We start from the raw sequence: 19,730 nt of genomic DNA, 5'->3' as shown, positions 1-19,730 counted from the left end.
AATCATATTTCTTGAAATTTCAACCCGTCCTCTAGCAAGAAATCATATTTCTTGAATTTTTTTTTCATATTATAGTGACATATGATTGATTTGTGCTATAATAAATCAAATTAGAGTGTTTATAATTTTAACTTTTTGATCTATCATATATTTATGATAAACAATACTTAGGTCTACCCCTAGGGTGATCTTTTTGTTCACCTCCTCATTTCCAACCAATGAGAATCTTCTATACATTATTTTATTTAAAAAATAAATCAAAATTAATTAAAGAAACAAACAAATTTTGTATACTTTTAATTACGGAGAGTTAAATATTGGGTTTGTTTAGATTTTACAATTAGAACAAAATTATGTATCTGTTTGGGTTTACAAATGAAATGGTTAGAGTTTAGATTTTTCAATTAAAACGAAATTATATGTCGGTTTGGGTTTACAAATAAGTTGATTATAGTTTAGATTTTAAAATTAAAACGAAATTATATGTCGGATTTGAGGTTACAAATGAAATGGTTAGAGTTTAGATATTACAATTAAACGAAATTATATGTCGGTTTGAGTTTACAATTAAGTAGGCAGATTTTGTTAACTTAATAAAATTGAGACAATAACTTTGCTTCCCATCTTTCTTGTTTTTGCCTTTCTTTGTTGACTATCTTTACGATATAGATTCTTCATTCTTGGGATGATTTTGGATACATGAAAATACTTTGAATTTATAGGACAGGAAACAAGATCAGATTTAATTTTTGCTTCAACATGTAACTCATATGTTGGTTTAATGTATGAAACTTTCTTACATTAAGTTGAGTTGACTAATGTAAATGTATTGTGTTACTAGGTCAAGTTTTAAAACGGGAATCACACACTTGAAAACCCGTATTCAGCTCAAATACATGATATGCTCGTTCACTACAAATGTTATGCTTATTGCATATTCTACCCAGCTTCCATTTCTTTGCTTTAAGAGATAGATAAGTACTAATATAGAAAGTAGCCAAATGTTAGAAATCTGGGTATTTTGTTAGACAATTTTGGATCCTATGATGTAGACAGAGTGGCAACTTGGTCTGTCTGATACCTTAGAAATTTGGGTATTTGGTAGGCAAATGTTAAACAAAATTTTGAGTGGTATCATTCCAATTTTATCAAAAGTTCAGAGACAAGTTGTGTGCTTCATAATGTTGTATATAAAAATTATAATCGAACTATCTCAGCAGATGTCTATACGCCGAATTTCACATAGGATCTTCATTGGTGCTTTAGTTCTGTAATAAGATGAAGATACCATAGACACAAATAAACTTGTAAAGAGAAGGATGGGTCATTATGTGGAGACAAAGAAGAAGAAGCATAATCGGCTACAAGACTCAAGACTCTTAAGGTTACGTGACTTGCAGTCGAAGACTCGTGCTAAGTAAAGAGTCTCTCTCTGCCACACAAAACAGTAAAAAGTTACAGATCTTCTCGCCAAACGTTCTAGACTAACCTTGGCTGCCCCAAACTCCTTCCACTGAGGTAAACAAAGTCGAGACTCGAGAAGACACTTAGCAATTCAATATACCGGTCCGTGATGCCTAGGTTCGAACACAAATCCTCGAATTTGGGATAATGCATCCACAAGCTCCCAACTTTTTTTCTTGTCATAATAACTTCTGTGAGTACAAACACTTTTACCAAAAAAAAAAAAAACTAACAAACATCCTATTTCCGAATAACCTCAACTGGTTTGAAGTGTTGTTTTGTCTGAAAAAATGTAATCTAACAAGTTGCAGAAGACAAAAGAGAAGTATCAACTGTCACCACCTGTTTGCTTCGGCTTGCTGTCTGGTTGATTATGTTTTGCAACTTTAGCTGTATCGAGGATCACGACCCGTCCGTCTACCAACTGTTATCCATACAATCAAAACTTTATGAGATTTACGCTACATAACCAGTTCAGTGTGATCAGGTTATTTCAAGCAAAAATATTTCCTTTAGCAAACATATCTTATTCTAATGCTCCATCACAAGAAATTATTGGGAAAAGAGTTTAGATAAAAATAGATTAACGGACGAAGCTTCTTAGAATGATCTGAGAGATAAGATATAGAAATTTCTGAAAGGGAGAGAAGGGGAGTTTATATACCCGGCCATTGAGTTCTAATAAAGCTTTCTCGGCTTCTTCAGTAGAAGAGAATGTGACATAAGCAATCCCTTTTGGTCTGCGTTTGAATTTGTCCATCATAATATCCACTGAAGAGCAACCAAAAAGGTGAAGTTTTGTTACACAGAAACAACCTAATATACAAGTGTAAACTCTAACTATCCTCCTAAACTAACAAAATGATAATGTAAGTGAAGCTGTAGAGAACTAATTGCTGTGGGGGCCTGGGGGGATTAGAGACACAGACCTCTGAGAACTTGACCATATTGAGAAAATGCTTGAGCTAATGTTTCTTCTGTGCTTGAGAAAGATACGCCTGCAACAACAAAAAAGCCCTTCAAGTTAAGCGACTGTAACACAAGAAATCATTGAGACAAAGATCGTAACAAAAACGATGCTTTTACATCACTTTTAAGAGAAACCTCATTGATAAAACACTGTGACATTTAAAGCAGAAAATTCACACATACCCCTCTTGTTGTTATTTTCTTAATCCTAAGATTCAGAATCAATCAAAAGTCAAAACCACACACAACCTTTCACAAACCCAGTTCCGGGGATCAAGGAATCAGAAATCAGGAAATGGGAAATTTGGATTCGTGATAGATGGATTAAAGGATTAAGATAAAGCCAATCGAAGATGATATTATTACAAGAGGGAAGAGAGTGTGACCTTTGACGAAAAGCGTAGAAGAGAAGGTTCTGGAGAAGAGGAGAGAAGGAGTGGAGCAACGATTGAGGAAATGATTGAGCATTTTTAGGGTTTAGGGTGAAACGAGTGGATGTGTTGCGACGATCCCACCGCCGGCGAAATCAGACTGATCTCGATAAAGAACCTTTCTTCTCGCTCTTCTTCTTCAGGGTTGTCTCACCCCATTCTTTCTTCCGTCCTTTATTTTTACCAATTATTATAACCAATTTTAGAATAAAGATTTATTATTCTACTAGATTTTTTACTACGATATTGAGAAGGAGGTGGTATTTATATATTTTGCAATTTTCTTCAACTATTTGAAATTTAACAATTTTTTTTTTTTTTTTTTTTTTAAACATAATTTTACACGTTATGTTTGGGTTTATTTATTAGGTTCCATTTTCTTTTAGGATATATATTTTTTTTTTATCAAGTGAATAACACGAAGTGAAACCAAATATTTCTTGTTTGTTCTGTAGTCTGCAACAAAAAATCTGAGGTTTGTCAGAGTGAAAAATCAAAGAAATGAAGAGCAAGATGTACAAACAATGGTCTCAAATCTTCTGCTCGTTTTAGCAGAAAGATTTTTTTTTTTTCTCTTATTCAACTTGAACAACTATAGTACAGAGTCCACAAACATACGCATACATGATACATGTCTATGTCATGATGCACAAAGTTTATTCATTATTCTGACAAGGGTAATCGCCCAACGTTGGTAGGAATACGAATTGGTATTTCATATACTAGTAATACAGATACATTCTCTATTCTGTGGCCTTGCCTTTGCGTCGGTTGTTGCCGCCACAGCTCGTCTCCACTACGTAACAGACCATTGAGTCAACGTCATCCCCAAAAATGCTATAAGCTTCCATGGCCTGCGTGTAGCTAAATCCCATCGACAATACCATCTCGACGCTGCTGCTCAGCACCACCTTTTCTTTTACTGCCTCCTCTGCTTTCAAATCACTGCCTGAAGGTCCTGCTTCAATAAACAAAACAAAAAAGGTCTCAAAAAATGCTTGTCCTCAGTATTCTAGGTGAGCAGATTTAAAAGGGAAAAATACTTACTAGCTCCAGAAGACGACGTCTCAGCATTAGAGGTGGATGATTCCTTTGGGCCGATTCGTGGCTTAGACCATTCCATAAGATACTCAGCACGGGAAGCTTCCATTACCGACCGCTCGATTTCCTTTTCCGTAAGCTCAAGGTCAGAGTAAAATCTCCCTTCTGCTAAGAGCGCCTGGAACAAAGACAGATACGTTAGCAATCGCACATTCAGGCAGATTGGTGAATCTGTTCATGGATGATTATGGGCTACTTGCATTATCAATCTGATGTTCTTGCTGAGCCTTTATAGCAGCTTTCACCTGTTCCTTGTCCACGTGTCTCTGGATTCAAAACAAGAAATATGATGTGAAGAGACAAGGAAGTGCTTGCTAGTTGCTACCTTTCAAATTAAGGCTATGCTCTATTGCATCAGTTGAATAAAGACGAGGACGAGAAGAGATATAACTCCACTTACCCCACTGAGACTACTAAATCCAAGTCCTGCACCAACTGTCAACCGATGTGGATCCACCAAAGAATTATAATGATTCCCGTGGTGGAAGCTTAGCCTTATGGGAGGTGTATCCGTGCTGTAGTTTCCTTGAAATATGTTGATAGGCTCTGTACAGAAACATTACACTTTGTTTTCATATTTTCATTTTACAGTAAAGAACATGGAACTTTTAATGTCAATCTAAGTTGCACCTGTGCTATATGAGTAAATGTGGATTGGCCTATTATACATTTCTGCTAAAGCTTGGATTTCTACGTTGTTTCCATAGACCTATCACCATTGTACAAAATAGGCGTCAAAGAGACTGGAACCAAAAGCTAACAAAGTGAAGTCATGGCTAAGGGCAAAGCACCTTATCTCTTCTTTTCCTCTTCAAGTAAGAGGTAAAACCTTCGGTTATGAACTGAGAAAAGTGATCCCTCTCTTGTTCCTAAACCATTCATTGTAAAACCAGTAAGTACTACGAATTGTTACCACAACACTAAAAACCCTAATTGTGCTCCGTTCAAAACAAGGTACATACAAAAAAAATGATTATATTAACAATACTAAACTTTTTACATGGTATATCAATAACACATACAAGTACATGCTGTTATTACTCTCTTTGTTTCACTCCACTTACCTAAGACTTCTTGGTGGCTGGATGACTAGAAACTAAGAAGGTAACATAAAGTCTACGAAAATGCTTAATAGCTTATCCATAAAGTACAATCTTGGCAAGTTTACTTAATTTATTGTGTTTTTAGTATATCTTTCTCGCTTGCTGTTCTCAGATGCAAGTAAGTCCGCTAAAATATCGTCAAAGCTACCTAGTTTGGGAAAGGAAAGAAATATTACCATGTAATCCATGCACATTTGCCTAGCCAAGTCATATGCCTCTGAATCCCCATATACTTGATCTGCAACAGCCCGAAAAAGACAATTTCCATCTTCCAACATCCGCCTAATTTCAAAGCCTTTTGATTCATTAATCTCTGCTTCAAACTGGTGTTCTCTTTCCTGTGGATAGTATATACACTAGTTCATTGAAAATAGAGCCAGATAAAATATGCTAGGCATTGATACAGTTAAGACATTAAAACAAACTTACCGGGCCAGAGCTGGAGCCAAGATGAGAAGACACATAGCATGGCATATGCTCATCAGAACTGTTATATCCTTCGTTCTCACTGTGTGATCTTGGAGAAGAAGGATGTGACCCAGTTGGCGAACTCCTATTAACAAGAGAGCGAGGCCCAGCACCTCTTCGTGTTGGTCCAATTCGTATAGCGTCAAAAGTTCCCAAGACTGATCCGTTGTTACCAGGATTGACAGTAGGAGAAGGTTTTGGAGGCGGAGCTGGTACGGGTGGTGAATCAGGGTTACTGCCACCACTAACTGGAGAATCACAATCTATACCTTCACTCTCAACATGAACATTTTCTGAGACTACCAAACTTTCATCATCTTCTCTATCCACAGGTTCATCACTGTCCACTACTACAATCTTAGCATCAGAACACTCTGGTTGATCAACAACGGAAACCTCATCTTCTTTTTCATCAGTAATTTCTTCATCGATCGTTACCGGAGGAACTGGAGTATTATTGTTTATCTGTGACTCTGTTTCTGAGGAAGAAGCTGAGCCAGACGAGGAAGAAGAGCGGGTTGAGTTGGAAGAACTGCCTGACGAACCACGTTGAACCAAAATCCGAGTCATGGTGCTTCTGTACTAATGAAATACCAAAGATTAGAGATGATCCCAAGGTTTGTCCCTTGTTCTTGCCTTAGGCCCTACGATTACAATCCCTTGAGAGAGGGATTCCTTCCAACCGTTCTCCACCTCGCAGCAAAACGTTCTCTGCATTCCCCTACCAATCATCAAGATTCCCCAAGTTTTTCAAACAATCCAACACCTCCTAGTTTCTTGGAAATTTAGATCTAAAACATTCCCCAAAAAACAAAACAACCTTTACCTAATTCTAATTTACGAATCAAACCCCGAAACGAACATGAAACTGACTCAAGCTGCGGTAATTCTAACTCAAAAACTCCCCTCTTTCCCCCCCCCCCCCNCCCCCCAATATTTTCTTGGAAACGATTACAGTACGAGGCTATAAATAAACATGACGAAACAAAAGAAACACCAATCAATTTGACATTTCTTTAACCTACAAATCAATCAAAGAAAAGGATCGGACGAAACGATAATCAAATAACGATAATCGAAACCCTAAGAAGTTGACCTCAGTAAAGGAAAACTTACCGGAGATTTCAGTAGCTGAGAATACAGATTCGAGATCCCACCGGAAAGAGTACAAGTTTCCCGGAAGAATGTAGCAGAACTCGAAGATTAGGGTTTCGCAAAACGAAGAAGACAAAGAAGAAGAAGCTCTCAGAAAAAAAAGAAATATAAAACTGGTTTCGATGATTTTTTTTTTTTCTTTCTTTCTTAAAATTTTTTAACCGTCGTTGGGGTTGGACGAGACGGCCAAGGTGATGACGTGGCCTCAGCAACGCACTTTCATCATTTGCGTTGACACGTGTTCTCATCGTTGCGGATGTTGTTTAATCGTTGGGCCAAACTTAAAAGAAAGCCCATATCCAAAATAGTGTGCGAGAGGGAAACACTAATGAGGCTCACTCCATTGAATTTTCCATCTCCTCTTCAACTCCTCGTTTTTTTTTTGGGTGTATGAATGCAAAAATATATTCCACAAAAAAAACTGTTTATTACATTGAATGCAGCTTAGCGAGTATAAGCTTTGAAAAACACAGTCCCAAAACAAGTTAAGGTCCTATGGTGCCTATGCTGTGAAACCAATAGAGCAGACTATAGGAAAAATGACCAAAATCAACCTTAATTATTTGTCAAACTTTAATATTCTCCAAATAACAATCTAAACAGTATTAAAATTTAAATTTGCTATCTGAACTATATGAAATGTTGTCAATTTCAACATCTGTTCTAAGTTCTAACAACATTGCTTAAATAAATATATAGATATATCTGATATATTCGTTAATATTCTACGTCAACCTAACAATAACTGAACCTAAAGCAAAGTTTGTAAACAATTCAACGTGACCTAATCCTACATAAAAAGTATAATGTTCCATTCAGAGTGGTCAAAAAGTATTAATTCTTTAACAGAACCTCTCTATGTATTGTATAATGAACTAGTTTGGTTATAACTAAAAGGGACATGGTTGTTGACATAAAAACATTTTATACTTGGAAGAGAATTTTAAGTAAAATAAACTATTAATAGTCAAGTACAGCTTTATGAGGAAATGGAGCAAGTCGCCTTCTATATTTTGCTAACCAGCCAGTAGCAAAATAAAAGAAATAATAATATACACACCCAACCCTAAAAGCATTCTATATCCACTACAACAACTCAATTACAAGTATGCATATATATCTTACTTGCAAAACTTCATCATTCTCATCTCTAGCTCTTCCGTTAAATATTTTCCAAATTCAACTTCCAAAAGAGAGATAACCGTACCGTAACATCTCCTCTTCCTCTTCTTCTAAATTGTCTTCTATGGATCTCGAAAAGGCAGGGAGCAGAAGAGAAGAAGAAGAACCCATTGTCCAAAGGCCAAAGCTAGACAAAGGCAAAGGCAAAGCTCATGTGTTTGCTCCTCCTATGAACTACAGTCGGATCATGGAGAAACACAAGCAAGAAAAGGTGGGCACCCCCGGGTGGAAAAGAGGTGTTGCGATCTTCGACTTTTTTCTAAGACTCATCGCAGCCATCACAGCCATGGCTGCTGCAGCAAAGATGGCGACAACGGAAGAGACCCTTCCTTTCTTCACTCAGTTCTTGCAGTTCCAAGCTGACTACACTGATCTACCAACTATGTCGTAAGTTACTCCCCAAACGTTAGTCTTAATATAGATTAAGCCAAGAATGTAGTAGTCTTTTTTGAAGAGTCAGCTGGCTACTTCCTATGTTCGAGCACTAGTTGCCAAGAGAGAAATATATATGTTCTCGACCTATTTATAAGGCATACGAATAGTAGTTTGGTACATATGAAGGACATGAATTATGGTACATAATTCTTTATTATATGAAGATTCAAACTTAATTATTTCTTTTGTTTGTTTTGCAGATCTTTTGTGATAGTTAACTCAATCGTGGGCGGCTACCTAACCCTCTCATTGCCTTTTTCAATTGTATGTATCCTCCGTCCTCTCGCGGTGCCTCCTAGGCTCTTCCTGATCTTATGTGACACGGTAATTAATTATTTTCCAGAAAATTAACACTTTTTAACATAGTACTAAAACATGAATGCAAATGCCAAACACAAACGATAATTTCTTGGAACCTTACGATAGAAAGTAAAAGTTAAACGAATCACTAACACAAACGCTAAAGAAAATAAATTAACCTCCAACGGTTGTATTTCATTAGGCTTATTCTAGATACTCGTTAATGCATACAGTATGGTTGAATGAATATAATAATCTATAACGAACTTATATTTCGATCACAAAATACAATGAATATGTAGTATGTTTAGTACACATATGACATATCTCTTTAATTAATCAGTACGGTTGTTATGGTCCAGGCGATGATGGGTCTCACTATGATGGCGGCATCCGCTTCTGCCGCCATAGTTTATTTGGCGCACAACGGGAATTCCAGCTCGAACTGGCTTCCAGTTTGCCAGCAGTTTGGTGACTTTTGCCAAGGAACGAGTGGCGCTGTGGTGGCGTCCTTTATTGCAGCGACTCTACTCATGTTCCTCGTCATCCTTTCTGCTTTTGCTCTCAAGAGATCGACCTGAAAATTTGGATTGATCCTCTCGATTAAATTTCAATGTGCTCTGATATTCATTTGTGTGGAATTTAAAATGTCATTATGTATGATTTGGTTTTGTTGCGCTGTGCTCAGGTTGTATAATGAAAAAAAAATGTTGTAAATCAATGTTCATTGTGCTAAAAACAAAAATATATCAATGTTCTATCGTCACAAATAGTTTTTCTTTTCCTATATATTTTTTTTGGCTACTAGACTTATTTTCCTTTTAAAAAATATCAATGTGTTGTTAGAATATGAAAAATAAATAATATATAAATTAAGATATGATATATATACTTTCTCTTCCAGAAAATCAATAAAGCAGATATGTATGTATGTTATTGTTTTTGTTTCACTGTTAGTATTGTATAGGAAGTACAAGAATATATTGATTGTCATCAAAAGTGTGAAGTGCCAAGGCAAACTTAACGTGACAATTTAAAAGTGCTCGACAACAAAAAAGTAGCAAAAATACTATTAAATTTCATTGGAAAAGACAACTAGAGGGGCTCCTGCTCTAAACCCTTGTTGTAAGAAAGCCTTTCAATAAAAACAAAGATCTACAGTATATGTGGTAATAAATGCAAAAACTTCAAACTAAATCCATAACCATTTTTGAGATGAAACGTAACGCTCACTTCCAAAAAAGTTTGATAATCTCTATACGCCTATGGAAGTACACTTGGAATAACTATGCAACATGCAGATTGCAGATGACGACAGTCGATGGGTGTGGCAGAAAAAAGCGAGCTTATGAATGAAAATGATCGACGAAACTTAAAAACACAGCTAAAGTATATAGAAGAAATTATTTGAACTGTTACAGGTTCCCTGCAAAAAAACTGGAATTTAAGTTTTGTTTTTGGTTCCTTGATTCCCTCAGTCGGCAGGAAAAAAAAAACTTAAGAAATGATGAATGATAGAACAAATGAAGGTAATCTAACAAATGCTATAATATTTTTTGTCTTCATTATTCAATGATATTAAGCTTTGTCAATACTTTCTTGACAGTAGGAAATATTATTCCACTCAATAAATTGCTGTAAGATTAAGATTACATAACGATACAACCAGTGTGAATCCAATATTACATTGGCCTTGTTTTATTTCTGCTAAATATTAATTTAAGTTTATTCTTATTCTAAACTGTGAACAAAAAATTACGAATAAACTTTAAAATAAAATAAAAACTTAAAAGTGAAAATAAAATCATCATATTGAAAAAGAAGGCGTTATCATACACGGCTTACACCTAATTAAGCGTGAAGTACAAGTAACCAAGGATCCAGCTCGTTCCAGTCTCATCAATACTACAAAACAAAAACTAAAAGTTGCCATTAAGTCAAATCAATATAACAAGACAAATAAATACATATTCAGAAACGTTTTTAAGGCAAATTATATGACAAATGTCCGGCATTAGAAAAGAAATGCTACACGGGTTTAGAAGATGAGCAGAAGATGGACATAGTAATTCCAGGGTCTCTTGACACGAACCATAACCACCCATGCCAAAAGATGAGGGTAAAGAGTCTTTTGAACCTACCGCAAATTCTGTAGAAACAAAACATTCACAACAAGTCCCGTCGTTTCAGCAAGCTATCCTCACAACTTCAACTATATAAGCTCTAAAACGGGTGTGTATCTTTTGTTCCCAGTAAGTCACTTACAAGATGAAAGTCCCACTAATAGATTTCTTGAGATTCTTAGTACTCATTCTTTCTCTTAGTGGCCCTTTAGTTTCTGCAGATGCAACGGCGAGGCAACACTTTAATAGGTATGAAACTGATAACTACGGTTACACACCTCCTTCACCAATTTATGGTGCCCCACCCAGCTACCCAACACCACCAACACCAACTTACAGTCCTCCGATATATCCACCACCAATACAACAACCTCCGACACCAACTTATGGTCCGCCTATTAAACCACCACCGATACAGAAGCCTCCAACACCAACTTACAGTCCGCCTGTTAACCCCCCACCGGTGCAAATGCCTCCGACACCAACTTACAGCCCTCCGATCAAGCCGCCACCGGTACACAAGCCACCGACACCATCTTACAGTCCTCCAGTCAAACCACCACCGGTGCACAAGCCTCCAACACCAACTTATAGTCCCCCTGTTAAACCTCCACCTGTGCAAAAGCCTCCAACACCAACTTACAGTCCACCTATCAAACCACCACCAGTACAGAAGCCTCCAACACCAACCTACAGTCCCCCGATAAAGCCACCACCGGTGCATAAGCCTCCAACACCAATTTATAGTCCTCCTATCAAGCCACCACCAATTCAAAAGCCTCCCACTCCTATCTATAGTCCCCCTATAAAGCCACCGCCAATACAAAAGCCACCGACGCCAATATACAGCCCCCCAATCAAGCCGCCACCGGTTCAAAAGCCTCCCACGCCAACATATAGTCCCCCTATAAAGCCACCACCAGTACATAAGCCTCCGACACCAACTTACAGCCCACCAGTCAAGCCACCACCAGTGCAAAAGCCTCCTACACCAACATATAGCCCACCTGTTAAACCACCACCAGTGCAGAAGCCCCCAACACCAACATATAGTCCACCAGTCAGGCCACCGCCAGTACAAAAACCTCCAACTTATAGTCCACCTATTAAACCACCACCTATACAGAAGCCTCCAACACCAACCTACAGTCCCCCGATAAAGCCACCGCCGGTGCATAAGCCTCCAACACCAACCTACAGTCCCCCGATAAAGCCACCGCCGGTGCATAANAAACCTTACAGTCCTCCGATATATCCACCACCAATACAACAACCTCCGACACCAACTTATAGTCCTCCTATTAAACCACCACCGATACAGAAGCCTCCAACACCAACTTACAGTCCACCTGTTAAACCCCCACCGGTGCAAATGCCTCCGACACCAACTTACAGCCCCCCGGTCAAGCCGCCACCGGTACACAAGCCACCGACACCATCTTACAGTCCTCCGGTCAAACCACCACCGGTGCACAAGCCTCCAACACCAACTTATAGTCCCCCTGTTAAACCACCACCTGTGCAAAAGCCTCCAACACCAACTTACAGTCCACCTATCAAACCACCACCAGTACAGAAGCCTCCAACACCAACCTACAGTCCTCCGATAAAGCCACCGCCGGTGCATAAGCCTCCAACACCAATTTATAGTCCTCCTATCAAGCCACCACCAATTCAAAAGCCTCCCACTCCTATCTATAGTCCCCCTATAAAGCCACCGCCAATACAAAAGCCACCGACGCCAATATACAGCCCCCCAATCAAGCCGCCACCGGTTCAAAAGCCTCCCACGCCAACATATAGTCCCCCTATAAAGCCACCACCAGTACATAAGCCTCCGACACCAACTTACAGCCCACCAGTCAAACCACCTTCAGTGCAAAAGCCTCCAACACCAATCTATAGTCCCCCTATAATGCCACCACCGGTGCATAAGCCTCCAACACCAACTTATAGTCCTCCTATCAAGCCACCACCAGTGCATCAGCCTCCGACACCAACATATAGTCCTCCAGTAAAGCCACCACCAGTGCAGAAGCCTCCAACACCAACTTATAGTCCCCCTGTCAAACCACCTCCAGTGCAAAAGCCTCCAACACCAATCTATAGTCCCCCTGTAAAACCACCACCAGTACAAGTGCCTCCAACCCCAACTTACAGCCCTCCTCTACAACCACCACCAGTACAAGTGCCTCCAACACCAACATACAGCCCTCCGGTAAAACCACCACCAATACAATTGCCTCCAACACCTACTACTCCATCGCCTCCACAAGGTGGATACGGTACTCCGCCTCCATATGCATATGTATTGCGTCCTATAGATGTAAGCAATTAGAGAAACAAGTTACAATTATAGATATTTCCTAAATTATGGCCAAAAAGGCTTTCTATCACAGATGATGTGTAAGTTAAAGCTACATATGGTACTGCATATTATGTGGTAAAAATAAATAAAGTTTTATAGTTGGTTGTTCATAAAATGTGACAATGGAGCTCGGTCTATGATATCTTTAAATGGTATGCCATACATTGAGTTGAAGTGTTATCTATGTCGGCATTTTCTAAATAATTTAACAACGAAAGGAAATCTTGTGTTAAGATATTCAACCTCAAGTACACTATGTTGATATTTTTTTTTAATTAAAGTTCAAACTTGAATTCCATGAGACCAATTTTGGCAGCTCTATACTTAACTGCTCTAATATATATATGTAAATAGAAATCATAAATCAGACTCAATATCTACCAAACACTACTCGACCCCTCTCTGAAATGATAATGAATAGCATATTCGTATGGTTTAGTAGCAAATTGTATGATAAAGAAAACATGTTCCTTGTTTAATTTGTATTATTATCTGAAGAAATACGAAACATTTTTGACCCAAAGTTTAAGTCATCTAGAAGATGGAAACACATGAAGCGAACCAAAAAAAAAAAAAAGATTATAAAATACTATCCAATATTTGCAAGGAGGTATATCTTGTGAGTAAGAGTAACTAAAACTTTTTGAGCAATTTTCGACCAAATTCCGAGAAAAAATTCAAGGAGATTTGTTAGAATCCATGTTGATACTCTAAGCACTGAGAAGCTTCGGATAGAGCCAGACGATTTTTGCGTAATTTGGTGTTAATTAAATGAACACATAAGAGTCATATGGTGGTTGTCTGTAGGAAAAATGTTGCAACGAGAAGGGGTATTGTCGTCTTTGTCTATAGCTCATTAGTAATTTGGTCTCATCTTCTTATTAGTAACTTTTGAAAAAAAAATGTAAACACAAATTCTAAATAATTTCACATTAAATTATGCTTCATAAAGGACAACATAAACCATCTTCAGACACTAAGATAACACACAAACTTCAGTTCAAGCATGGACCTGAAAAGAACAGCTTATATAGTTACATGGCTCTACACATATATTATATTATATATTACATGAACGACACCATATAAAGATAATAAACGGTGCGTCTTATGGGATACCGATGATGGGGAAGAAAGGAACGTAATAACTGGTAGGAGCCAACCCCCACTCGGGAGGAACAGGAAAATCAACGGTCTTGGATGAACCAAAAGAGCCGAGGCTTCTTGGGCATGACTTCAAGAAGATCAGCTTTGAAGAGAGACCATATTTGTCACCCTCGAGCTTAACAATCTTCGACTTAACGTTATTTTTGGAAGCATAGAGTTGCTTGAAGCTTCCTTGGAGTTCCGCTTCACAGTTCGATTTTACCCTAGAGGGAAGTTCCGACATGAACTCGCCTTTCTTGTCAGTTGTGACGGTAAAACGTGTGTTTATATGGCTACAGCTAACCCTGACCGTAATCCCTATGACGAAGATATAAAGTCTAGTCAAAAGTGCTTTGGGTATAGATAAGTGTGTACTAGTAAAACGATAGTCATAAGAGAGTTGAAATTACCTGAGTAATCATAATCGCTGGGACAGTCGAAACAAGAGACTTTTCCTTCGACGTGTGCGTGTGAAGCATATACCACGAGGCAAGATGAGAGAGCTGACGAGAAAAGGAACAAAGATAAGAAATTTAACTGCCAAGCCATTGGAGAAGGCACAGATCACTTGAGGAATACATAATGTAGAAGATGTGTGTGTATATATAAGTAAAAAAAGAGATATTTTAACGATACAAGGACAGTCACAAGTTTTACAATTGCTTCATTACTGAATGGGTCCCAGAAAACGAGCATGGTAGTTGGCTTGGTGTTAAATGAACGTGTATCTAAAATCTTATCGGTATATGAGAATTTATGGGAATTCTAGTCAGTTGATAAGTTAAGAAAATTTTGACGCAAATAAAACTTTGTTGGTGCTAATTAACGTTTTAATAGTACAAGTTGTTCAAAGATTGCAAGTCATCGATAGAAAACATAAAACTTTCTAATCTTATTGATTAATCTTATTGACAAAAGCATATAACAGGAAAAAAAATATTAACTTTTTTTCTTCATATGAAAAGTATTCGAATGATATAGAGTAAACATTTGTTGTGGGAAACAGTATTATAGTTGTCACAAGAATTAAATAAAGAAGCGAAGTCCGAGTATGCAAAATAGTCAACATGATTTTAATAGGAGCAATAAATTGTTGCGTTCGTTCCACCGTACTCCTTAATCTATTTTCATGCAATTGTCATTTCACCGTCGGTGGCTCTCTCCATATGGGTTTTTGTCGCATTGTTTTATTATAAGAATGTAAATATCATTATATCATTTAGGAAATGACATTTTAGGATTGTATATGAAGTTCAACCTAAAAGGATGGTCTCATACCAAATCAAAAAACATGGAAGCATCAAACATTTGAGATTAATTGGATCGATTAATTAAACTTTACGTGATGAGACTATAGATATTGCCAAGAAGATGAAGCAAACTGAATCTAGAGACTCCCCTAAGAGAAACCGGGACATGAAACAAGAATAAAAAAGAGGTGGACGCCCATCAACGGTAGCCCGAAAGAGGGGTTACGTGAGTGATTAGCAGCATGCATGCTTTGGGATATAATAGTGTTAAATATCTGATATCACTATGAGTGTTAAAACCAAAATAAGTACCCCATATTTGCGATATAATAGTTCTGATATTTAATGTTAAGAGATGACCAAATAAATGCAGATCATATTTGTCTAGTAGGTTCAAACGTCTAGTAGGACCAGTCTCCATTCCCCAGCCTGTTTTCTTAAAATTTGTATAATTTTGTTTAAATCAGGTTGTTTAGTAATTCAACTATACTTCAAAGTTCAAATATAGAGTAGTTACTTAAAATTTAGTTTCCTGACAAATGTTGTTTTGTACATTTAGTGTAAATATGTTTGGTAAGATTTCTAATTTTATCCTTATTGTTTTAATGTATTGACCAAGAAAAACAATTGTACAATAGATAAAACTAAAAATATAATTATTTTTATAATTAATGTGTAAAATCCATAAATTATATTTAATATGAATCCGAGGGAATAAAAGTGAACTGATCCACTTTTCATACTGGGTAAAACAACATTGCTACACAGTTTTAATAGTCACATGCTCTTAGCCTCTTACCTGAGTAAAACGCCATTGCCACACAGTTTTAAGTTTTAACAGTCACATGCTCTGCACATGCTCTAAAACCGTATATGCATGGCTCCAACCAAAGAGTTACAAAAAAAATACTGTATAGATGAAAAAGTATTTTACTTTCAATACAAAATTCCGAATTGTCTGTTTTATTTATTTAGCACGTTATTCACAGACATAAATTTTCGAATCTGAATAACCAAAGAGCTATTAAGAAGTAAATGCATGCCATACATGAGAAACATAACGATACTTATTATCGAATGTGTTACTTTATCACATGTTTGAAATCAAATTCTGTTTGACGTAGAATAATAGATCGTAAATTTTAAATAGGAAAATAGGAAACCTCATGGTCATGTTGTCAACTGTTATCCTATATAAAACGAGTTGATTATCATAATCTATTGTGTAATTTACACGTAAATTTACTTGGTCAAACGAGTTGACAAAGTCTATTGTCACAATGTCACATTAAGCTCTATACGAAAACGTTCTTTTTAAAAGCGACGATTTAAATCTAAAACGACAAACCAGAAATAGAATATTCTGTGAAAAGAACAAAACCAAATTATAGACGCAAGAGAAAAAAGTCAAGTTTTATCCTAATTAGTAAAAGTTCAATCAAAGCAAGGAAGCTTAAACTTTTGAAAGTCGCTTGCGTAAAATTCAACGAGCGGGTCAAGTTATAAAACGATTTACTACACAGACACGCGTACTCAAAATCGTATAAATAGAGGCGTAGGCGTAGCATAACGTTTGAAGTGTAAGATTTTTTAAATACAAAATGGAAGTCCAAAGGCGTAACATAATGTTTCATATATTCCTCCTATCCCTCCTCATTCATACGCAAATCCAAACCGTTGGTTCACTTGATCAAGCCTCTCTCTCATCTATTGATCTAAAACGTCATGATCACTTTACTGTAGAAACGATGTCGTTTCCTAGTGATTTTGTGCGAAGACAGCTAGCCGGTGGAGGTGGTAGCAGCGGCGGTGGTGGTGGCGGTCGAGGTGGTTCTTCAGGTGGAGGCAGTAGTGGTGGAGGAAGTCGCGGAGGTGGAGCAAGTGGAGGAGGAAGCTCAAACCGTGGTGGCGGTGGTGGATCCGGAGGAAATAAGGGTGGCAAAGGTGGAGGGGGTGGCGGAGGCCGTGGCGGTCGCGGTAATGGTGATGTAGAGGATGGTGATAGTGGAGGCGGTAGCGGAAATAGTAGAGGTGGAGGACAACAAGTTCCCGTAGTTCCAAGTGGCACATTTCCAAGCGATGGTGTCCGACTTCAATATTCTTTAGTATTGTTCATCTTCACGGCGTGTTTAATTAGTTATCATTTATTAGACTCAAAATTTTACATTTTTTTCTTTAGTTGAAATCTCTTGTTTAATATAATAATTGTGTTAGGTTACGTACTTGTACAATGTACATCTGTTGATCGGTTTTTTTTTTGTTAAAGCATTGTTGATCGGTTTTTGTTAAGCTAAGTACTTTAGTAAACTGATAATAATGAAATGTTCATGCATACAGCTAGGGTCCTCAAAAGTTTAAGATCTAACAAATGTATAGCCCCTCACAAAGGTTGAGGTAAGTACAGAATGAAACTTTATCTAAATTATTTGAACTTCTAGTACAATTTTGATTAACATGGTTTTTTACTTTTTAGCGCATAATTAAATTTTAATGTCTTTCACGGANTTAGACTCAAAATTTTACATTTTTTTTTTATAGTTGAAATCTTTTGTTTAATATAATAATTGTGTTAGGTAACGTACTTGTACAATGTACATGTGTTGATCGGTTTGTGTTAAGCTACGTACAAATGGTAAACTGATAATAATGAAACGTTCATGCATACAGCTAGGGTCCTCAAAAGTTTAAGATCCAACAAATGTATAGCCCCTCACAAAATCATAAAATGGAAGCTAATATATGTCTAAAAAGGTAGGTAAGTACGGAATGAAACTTTAACTAAATTATTTGAACTTCTAGTACTATTTGGTTTTTTACTTTTTAGCGCATTTTTAAAATTTAATGTCTTTCACGGACAATACTAATCTTTCATTGAAATTTTAGTGTCAGTCATAAACCCGTACCACATCTCATTTTTTTCGTCGGTCGTCATTTCATCTGAGAAACCCAACGAGCCTGCCAATTTCATGATTTTTGTGAGAGCTTTTTGTATGTTTGAATTTCGGATTCCATTATCATAGTTAAGCACTTTGAAATGAAGATTTTCACTTCTCTTATCAATTAAAGAAGATTTTTTCTATCATTCTCTTTCCTAATTCCTTTATTTTAGTCATGTCCTTTGTTATCTTTTGTTTATGTCTTTATACATTCTGTGTGAGTAGTATTTGTATTGGAATATATATAGGTATAATAGATTAGTGATGTATTGATGATTATCAGGGTTATATCTTGTTGCATACTTTTCGTGATCTAAATTATTGGTTTCTCGATGCCCATGCAAGTGTTTGAATATATTCCGAACCATTTTTTTATGATCGTTTTTTATTCATTGTAGTTGTTTGTTAAAGTTTTTTTGGGAATCTAGTGAACTGGTTTGCATTGCTTGTTAGAACTCTTGAGTGTTTTCTTCGGCGCTTACGTAAGTTCAAAAAAAAGTCAATCCATTTGCATATGAAAACATGGGGATTGGGGACCATAATGTTATTAATTAAGAATTTATATTTTTTAATCTGAGTTTTTGCAATTAATTCAAGCACACAAATCAATCTACATGTATTCAAGCAAGAGGATAGAAAGCAAGCATCGCCAAACCACACATTCCTTGGGGTGCATCCACGTCTCTCTTGATCCTCATGAAACCATCTTCTCCCCAAGTTTCCCCCCATGAATTCTTCACCACCCAATACTTAATCCCTTCTTCACTCATTCCATAACCAACAATCGTGACCGCATGATGCAAATCCGTCCCACACTCTCCATCGAATATCCCACCCGAATAGTGCCTAAACGCAGCCCCCGAGCCTTCTATCCCCACGGAAACAGGCTGTTGAGACACCGCTTGTAACAACGCTTCCTCATTATTCATTGGAACTGTTTCGTATCCGCTGATTGTAGCGGCACGGAAAGACGATGATTGGGTAGTTGCTGAGCTGCAAGTTTGTTGTGATTCTTGATATGGATAGTTATCCTCGGTGGTGATGCCTTGGTTTTTGATTATATACTCGAATGCCTTCGACATTATCCCTCCACGACATCCTTGGTTGTAGTCTCTATCACAATCTAAGAGTTGTTGCTCGGATAACGATACGAGCTGGCCTTTAGTAATCTTTGTGATACCTTCCACTGCCGTCACCGCCGAAAACGCCCAGCATCCTCCTGTTCCGGTTTCAAAAATTTAGTATTATTAAAACCATGAATTTATTATACACTTTCATGTAAAAAAAAAAAAAAAAAAA

At 37.2% G+C, this 19,730-nt stretch overlaps 7 protein-coding genes across 11 annotated transcripts in view; 3 read left to right on the top strand and 4 right to left on the bottom strand.

Annotated features, from left to right (window-relative positions):
* On the bottom strand, positions 1,230–3,080 carry LOC104752645 (cold-inducible RNA-binding protein-like). 3 transcript variants are annotated; one of them, XM_010474837.1, is made up of 5 exons: positions 2,820–3,080; positions 2,394–2,462; positions 2,129–2,235; positions 1,807–1,888; positions 1,230–1,655 (listed from the first exon to the last, which is right to left on the bottom strand). In XM_010474837.1, the coding sequence occupies exons 1-5, from the start codon at positions 2,899–2,901 to the stop codon at positions 1,480–1,482; spliced, it is 516 nt and encodes a 171-aa protein (XP_010473139.1). In that variant the 5' UTR covers positions 2,902–3,080; the 3' UTR covers positions 1,230–1,479. The 3 variants fall into 3 exon arrangements, with proteins under 3 accessions (XP_010473139.1, XP_010473140.1, XP_010473141.1); XM_010474838.1 differs by having other exon boundaries at positions 1,230–1,631; XM_010474839.2 differs by having other exon boundaries at positions 1,293–1,888.
* Positions 3,411–6,823, bottom strand: LOC109124417 (OTU domain-containing protein 5-like). Of its 3 annotated transcripts, none has more exons than XM_010474834.1 (9): positions 6,653–6,823; positions 5,498–6,257; positions 5,245–5,406; positions 4,757–4,834; positions 4,596–4,674; positions 4,366–4,511; positions 4,166–4,231; positions 3,912–4,083; positions 3,411–3,825 (listed from the first exon to the last, which is right to left on the bottom strand). In XM_010474834.1, exons 2-9 carry the CDS (start codon positions 6,104–6,106, stop codon positions 3,608–3,610), a joined length of 1,530 nt encoding a protein of 509 aa, XP_010473136.1. In that variant the 5' UTR covers positions 6,107–6,257; positions 6,653–6,823; the 3' UTR covers positions 3,411–3,607. The 3 variants fall into 3 exon arrangements, with proteins under 3 accessions (XP_010473136.1, XP_010473138.1, XP_010473137.1); XM_010474836.1 differs by having other exon boundaries at positions 3,411–3,822; XM_010474835.1 differs by having other exon boundaries at positions 5,498–6,247.
* LOC104752643 (casparian strip membrane protein 3-like) lies at positions 7,731–9,318 on the top strand. The gene is made up of 3 exons (XM_010474833.2): positions 7,731–8,260; positions 8,509–8,632; positions 8,971–9,318. Exons 1-3 carry the CDS (start codon positions 7,938–7,940, stop codon positions 9,187–9,189), a joined length of 666 nt encoding a protein of 221 aa, XP_010473135.1. The 5' UTR covers positions 7,731–7,937; the 3' UTR covers positions 9,190–9,318.
* Positions 10,785–13,197, top strand: LOC104752642 (proline-rich extensin-like protein EPR1). Its single transcript, XM_010474832.2, has one exon. The coding sequence runs from the start codon at positions 10,877–10,879 to the stop codon at positions 13,067–13,069; it is 2,193 nt and encodes a 730-aa protein (XP_010473134.1). The 5' UTR covers positions 10,785–10,876; the 3' UTR covers positions 13,070–13,197.
* Positions 14,001–14,837, bottom strand: LOC104752641. The gene is made up of 2 exons (XM_010474831.2): positions 14,656–14,837; positions 14,001–14,563 (listed from the first exon to the last, which is right to left on the bottom strand). Exons 1-2 carry the CDS (start codon positions 14,792–14,794, stop codon positions 14,208–14,210), a joined length of 495 nt encoding a protein of 164 aa, XP_010473133.1. The 5' UTR covers positions 14,795–14,837; the 3' UTR covers positions 14,001–14,207.
* Positions 17,058–17,829, top strand: LOC104752640 (putative glycine-rich cell wall structural protein 1). Its single transcript, XM_010474830.2, has one exon. The coding sequence runs from the start codon at positions 17,097–17,099 to the stop codon at positions 17,676–17,678; it is 582 nt and encodes a 193-aa protein (XP_010473132.1). The 5' UTR covers positions 17,058–17,096; the 3' UTR covers positions 17,679–17,829.
* LOC104754079 (senescence-specific cysteine protease SAG12-like) overlaps positions 18,939–19,730 on the bottom strand; it is a 1,677-nt gene continuing 885 nt past the window's right edge. The window contains exon 2 of the mRNA XM_010476236.2: positions 18,939–19,662. Within this exon, the coding sequence (XP_010474538.2) occupies positions 19,052–19,662 (611 nt within the window). The 3' untranslated portion in view covers positions 18,939–19,051. The remainder of the gene's footprint in view (positions 19,663–19,730) is intronic.

This window comes from Camelina sativa, chromosome 16, assembly GCF_000633955.1.
Source record: "Camelina sativa cultivar DH55 chromosome 16, Cs, whole genome shotgun sequence".
Classification (NCBI taxonomy): domain Eukaryota; kingdom Viridiplantae; phylum Streptophyta; class Magnoliopsida; order Brassicales; family Brassicaceae; genus Camelina; species Camelina sativa.
The sequence above is the reverse complement of the archived record's forward strand: the minus strand, read 5'-3'. Positions and strand labels throughout refer to the sequence as shown.

Excerpts from the sequence above, each read along its gene's own strand:
- LOC104752645 (XM_010474837.1), bottom strand. The coding sequence starts at position 2,901 with ATGCTCAATCATTTCCTCAATCGTTGCTCCACTCCTTCTCTCCTCTTC. Across the intron at positions 2,236-2,393 it reads ATATGGTCAAGTTCTCAGAG|TGGATATTATGATGGACAAA; the intron begins GTCTGTGTCTCT and ends GTTGCTCTTCAG. Across the intron at positions 1,889-2,128 it reads TATTAGAACTCAATGGCCGG|TTGGTAGACGGACGGGTCGT; the intron begins GTATATAAACTC and ends TATGGATAACAG.
- LOC109124417 (XM_010474834.1), bottom strand. The coding sequence starts at position 6,106 with ATGACTCGGATTTTGGTTCAACGTGGTTCGTCAGGCAGTTCTTCCAAC. Across the intron at positions 4,675-4,756 it reads AGAGGAAAAGAAGAGATAAG|GTCTATGGAAACAACGTAGA; the intron begins GTGCTTTGCCCT and ends CAATGGTGATAG. Across the intron at positions 4,232-4,365 it reads GATTTAGTAGTCTCAGTGGG|AGACACGTGGACAAGGAACA; the intron begins GTAAGTGGAGTT and ends TTTTGAATCCAG.
- LOC104752643 (XM_010474833.2), top strand. The coding sequence starts at position 7,938 with ATGGATCTCGAAAAGGCAGGGAGCAGAAGAGAAGAAGAAGAACCCATT. Across the intron at positions 8,261-8,508 it reads ACTGATCTACCAACTATGTC|ATCTTTTGTGATAGTTAACT; the intron begins GTAAGTTACTCC and ends TTTGTTTTGCAG. Across the intron at positions 8,633-8,970 it reads TCCTGATCTTATGTGACACG|GCGATGATGGGTCTCACTAT; the intron begins GTAATTAATTAT and ends GTTATGGTCCAG.
- LOC104752641 (XM_010474831.2), bottom strand. The coding sequence starts at position 14,794 with ATGGCTTGGCAGTTAAATTTCTTATCTTTGTTCCTTTTCTCGTCAGCT. Across the intron at positions 14,564-14,655 it reads CAGCGATTATGATTACTCAG|GGATTACGGTCAGGGTTAGC; the intron begins GTAATTTCAACT and ends TCTTCGTCATAG.
- LOC104752640 (XM_010474830.2), top strand. The coding sequence starts at position 17,097 with ATGGAAGTCCAAAGGCGTAACATAATGTTTCATATATTCCTCCTATCC.